This window comes from Eurosta solidaginis, chromosome 1 (genome assembly GCF_040869045.1).
Source record: "Eurosta solidaginis isolate ZX-2024a chromosome 1, ASM4086904v1, whole genome shotgun sequence".
In the NCBI taxonomy this organism is placed as follows: Eukaryota; Metazoa; Arthropoda; class Insecta; order Diptera; family Tephritidae; genus Eurosta; species Eurosta solidaginis.
Window position 1 is genome coordinate 363,761,721 of NC_090319.1, and position 4,874 is coordinate 363,766,594.

The window sequence follows — 4,874 nt, forward strand, 5'->3', positions numbered from 1 at the left end:
AAATTTTTTAAAGAATGTGACATTGATGACATTCCAAGACCTGGGAACATAAGCCATATAGTTTGCGTAAATGGCAGCCCCCTAGCTGAAAGGAGCCACCAAAAATCTCGAAAGTTGCGTGGCAATTATTACATCCAGACCCGGAGACTTTTTCGGCTTATAAGAGTTAATTCTATCTTATATATTATTTCTAATTGCTGTTTTAGTGTACAGGTCCCATTTTCGCTCTTATTTGGAATTCAAATCTATAAATAAAATTTTGGTTGCAGATATGGGGTTTCGTGCTATCAGCCAGCTTTGGGCATTATTAGTCGTAGTTCTTTTTTTTAGCTATATTTTATTAAACTAATTTGTTAATAATATAATAAAAAAAAAAATTTTAGTTAAACGGTTTTACTGAACACAATATTTACATTACATAGTACTAAAAGCTAGAAAATAATTAGGTCGGTCCTAGATACTAGTCATCATACTCCTCCTCAATCTAGGGCGTTGATCAGACAACTAAATAAAAGCGTTGAAAGCATCAAATTTCTATTACAGTCATAAGTGAGACCAACTGAACCTTAATAAAGTTATGTAACGTCTCACATTTTTAGAAAATCCACGCGGCCAACGTTTTTATTTAGTTGTCTGATCAACGACCTAGATTGACGAGGAGTATGATGATTAGTACCTTAACCTTGTTTTCAATAAAACCGTTTAACTAAAATTTGTATACATTTTTTTTCAAGTTTTTAGTCTTTATTTAATTGCGTAATATTTCTCATTCTAAATAATTCATTTAGTAGCTCATTATTACAAGGACTCCTTCCTGATAATTTGTTACAATTTAAGTTCTCAATACATAATTCTTCCAAAGACTTTACTCGACTCAGCGCCATGCATGCTTGTCCCTCCTCGAACTCAAAAATATTTTGATGTCACTTCTGCCGGACTGTATGTAATATTTCTTCCAAATATGAGCCAAATCGGATATCATAGGTCGCTTTCTATACATGTACATATGTATTATGTGTTGCAAATATGAACCAGATCGGACCACAAATACGATTTTTCGAAATATTTCGATCCACGCACCACCTATGGGAGGTTTTTTTCTTATTATTGCATTGTCTTCGGGTTCTGAACTATATTCCAAGTTCCAAGCGTGTAGTTTATCGGGAAGTTACTTAAATTTCAATTACAAAATTCTGTTCGCCCGGCCGTTAAGTCACGCTAAATAAAACCGTTTAAAAATAAACGATTGTGAGCACACAAAGAAGCCTATTTGTACTATTGCACTATTGTGAATATTTGATTAGAACTAACACTGCTTTACCGACAGTTGCTAACATTCGCCAGATGGCAGTGTAAGCGCATGTAAGTTTATAGATGATTGATCGATAGAACAGCTGATTTCTGTTGATATTTGATATGAGACATTTATATTAGATGAGCACGGGTTCGGCTCGTATTATTAAAATTATAATGACCCATGCAAGTTAGAATCACCCAAGAGAATATATAAAATTCTTCTTAAGCTGACAGTCGCTTGCAGCGAAACACATTCCTGCACAATTGGGAAAAGGAGTGTTCATTAGAAATCCAATGCGTTTCTCACCTCTCATCGGCCAGCTTCCATTTATATCTCCCAGGTACTCCAAGAAGCAAGATCCGTCGATAGGATCTTCCTGAGCTCACGGAGTCGATACCCAGGACTTCCGTTTCCTAATATCCCATTTAAAAACACCCAAACCTACCGTGAACAGCTGCAACTCCGAGGGAGGTTTACCCTTTTTGGCTGAATTGTAGTGCCGTCTACTGGAAGTTCTGCAGCCTATAAGCGTTTCCGTCCACCACGTAGGCTTACCCCTAAACATATGAGCATCCAGGGACAGGAGTAATGAAGAGCACTGCTGAAAAGTCAACTTATCTGCCACGGAATCCACAGCAGTTTTATGTAGCGCCTGTCCCGCCGCAAGTTTATCTAGCTTGCAACTATATAAATCGCAGTAAGTTCGTTTGGGAATGCTTAAAAAGATTTTGTTTGGACGTGAGTTTACAGGATACATAAGCTCTTGTTTGAAATAAAAGTGGAAAGTGGTTCACTTCAAGCTATGGTATCTGGGCTACCCCCTTTGTGATGGAGAGAAAAGCATCGACTCGGATGTTTATACTGTGTTTGTTATTGTAGCGATAAGCATACCCCCGAAGGCCTTGCGGACTGTTATCGATGTTGATGATTCTTTGCCGGATGCAGTTCCGGAACATTCCACTAACAAGCACTATTCACTATTATGGTACCATGCCCAACCATCTCGGGAACGATTTGGTATGACCACATGAAACATTCTAGGTCATACCGCCCTCCCACCCTTAGATCAGTAAGGAATTTGGGGTCGCCGGAGCGTCGGATGTTAAAGAGACAGGATTCGCCACGGGTCGGTGAGGTTGACAATTGAGTTGGAGAAGTTATATAGTGCGCTAGCAACCCCTCGAAAGGGTTGCGCTTTACAACCCATTGAATCAATTTTGTATTTTAGTCGCCTTTTATTACAGGTATACCTGACGCGGGTATATTCTTAGCCCCCCTAACCCCATGTTTGTCCTGCTCTTCCCACTTTAATGCAGCGATCGCACCTAACCTGACATCTGACAATTTTGTAAAGTCATTCACGCCATTTCATAATGCCAATGTAAGTGCTTTGTACTGACTCATTTGGAACCAGTGAAAATTTAATGCTACGAAATGCGAAACATTTGAAATGTTTAATGTAAACAGAACAATTACAATGACTTTCCAATAAGTCAATAAAAAAATATTTTAATTTTCATAAATATTGAAATCTATTTTATAGCATTATTATTTGCACTAAATATTTAATTGCATTAAGTCATGCGCGAACAATTTGTGGGGGCTGACGAAAAGTTCGTTAAGCCTAAAAAAGTTTATCCTTCCAAATATACGCCAATACAACATTATAAATTTGATGGGCGTCCAAATATTCGAAAAGAACCAGGATTCGATAGAAACGCATTGCCGATTGTATTTCGGGTATCACCGGATACTTTACTCAATCTATGCATCAAAATAATTGATGCAATGCCCTTGCCAGATGTTTACAAATGGACAAATGTGCAAGTTTGCAAATGGATACGCAAGTATGGCTATCCCCAATATATGGTGAGAATCTATTTTCAAATAATCACTTTCTTTGATTTATTTTAAACTTATTTCAAATATTTTCAGAACACATTTCGTGTTAACCTGATAACAGGACAAAAACTTTTACTACTCGATGCTCAATCCCTTTGCGCAATGAATATAAAAAATTTCGATCATATCAAACATATCGCTTATGGTATACGACGTTTATTCTTTTTTGAGATGACCAAGCATATACGCCAGATATCGCTGCCACCTGAATTTTATTATGAGCTGTACCAATTGTTTGAGGTGAAAAGTGGGCGTAAATATGAGGAGATAAGACGTTCCGATCTCTGGCGTCGTATGCAATTGTTACGTAAAAAAACTCCGAATTATTCGCATTGGGAGCTACTTGAACGTTGGTTGGCACGCGAATACGAACAAAGCGAGATTTTTGGTGGTGTGAGCCGTTATCGTCTCTACAAATGCATACCAAAGCGACCGCAAGAAGAACACATTGTAAAACATGTAAATCCTTGTAATTGTATGCCACCATGTTCATGTTATTGGACTGAAGAAAGGCATCTTAAGAAACCGTCGGTATTTTCATTACTCAAACCCCATCGTAAACCGGACCCATGTTACGATTATTCTAAAAATGGTTGTAAAGATTGTGCGGCGCCATGCACATGTCAATGGCCTTCACGTTTCTATAAGTTTGATTTATTATTGACGTGCTTAAAGACAAGCTATCCAGCTATATATGGAGACAAAGAGCGTGAGCTAAGACGACCTAAATTTGCAATCGGTCTATCATTTAATAATTATAGTTAGATAATCAATGCAATACAGTTTACGGTAAAACATCATGTCATAATAAATATAGGTATGGTTGCTTCGTATTTTCTTTTCTTATTTTGAGTCCACCGTGGTGTGATTGTAGTGTGCTCCGCCTACCACATACGTACGCCCTACGTTCACACCCCAGGCAAAGCAACATCAAAATTTTAGAAATAAGATTTTTCAATTAGAAGAAAATTTTTCTAAGCGGGTTCGCCTCTCTGCAGTGTTTGGCAAGCGCTCCGTGTGTATTTCTGCCACGAAAAGCTCTCAGTGAAATTTCATCTGCCTTGCAGATGCCGTTCGGAGTCGGCATAAAACATGTAGGTCTCGTCCGGTCAATTTGTAGGGAAACTCAAGAGGAGCACGACGCAAATTGGAAGAGAAACTCTGCCTTAGATCTCTTCGTAGGTTTACGCGCCTTACATTTATGTTTATTTAGTTTGAGTCAAGGCGAAGCCATATAAGGTGATGATAAAGCAAATTCAACTCAAATTGATTTTGACCCACTGGCACCTTAATGTACTAAGTCGATGTATGTATGGAAATTACTAAGAAGAAGCAATCAGCTGATGGGACAACACCTCCCGGTACTGAATTCGCCTTGATTAGTGGTCAAGAAAACTAGACAATTTCTTAAGCTCTCTATGATGCTCTTGACGTCCCTTCAAGATCCACCACTTAGATACTGTACTGCATTAAAAACACTACTTTCCCAACCCCAACTTAAAGTACGAACACGTCCTGTTTTAGAATTTGTTTGAACAAGACCTACATATAACGAGACTATCTTCATTTTTGTACTTAACATCTAATCGTTAACAGATTTCTCATACTAATTACACCATTTCGAGTTGTAAATGTGAAAGTGTTGGATATAAATGCGAAAGCGTCACATGAAAAT

General features: G+C 38.0%; 1 protein-coding gene across 1 annotated transcript; it reads left to right on the forward strand.

Moving 5' to 3' along the window:
• The first annotated feature begins 2,789 nt into the window (after positions 1 to 2,789).
• LOC137241144 (uncharacterized) lies at positions 2,790 to 3,964 on the forward strand. Its single transcript, XM_067768441.1, has 2 exons — positions 2,790 to 3,166; positions 3,233 to 3,964. Exons 1-2 carry the CDS (start codon positions 2,879 to 2,881, stop codon positions 3,962 to 3,964), a joined length of 1,020 nt encoding a protein of 339 aa, XP_067624542.1. The 5' UTR covers positions 2,790 to 2,878.
• The last annotated feature ends 910 nt before the right edge of the window (positions 3,965 to 4,874 follow it).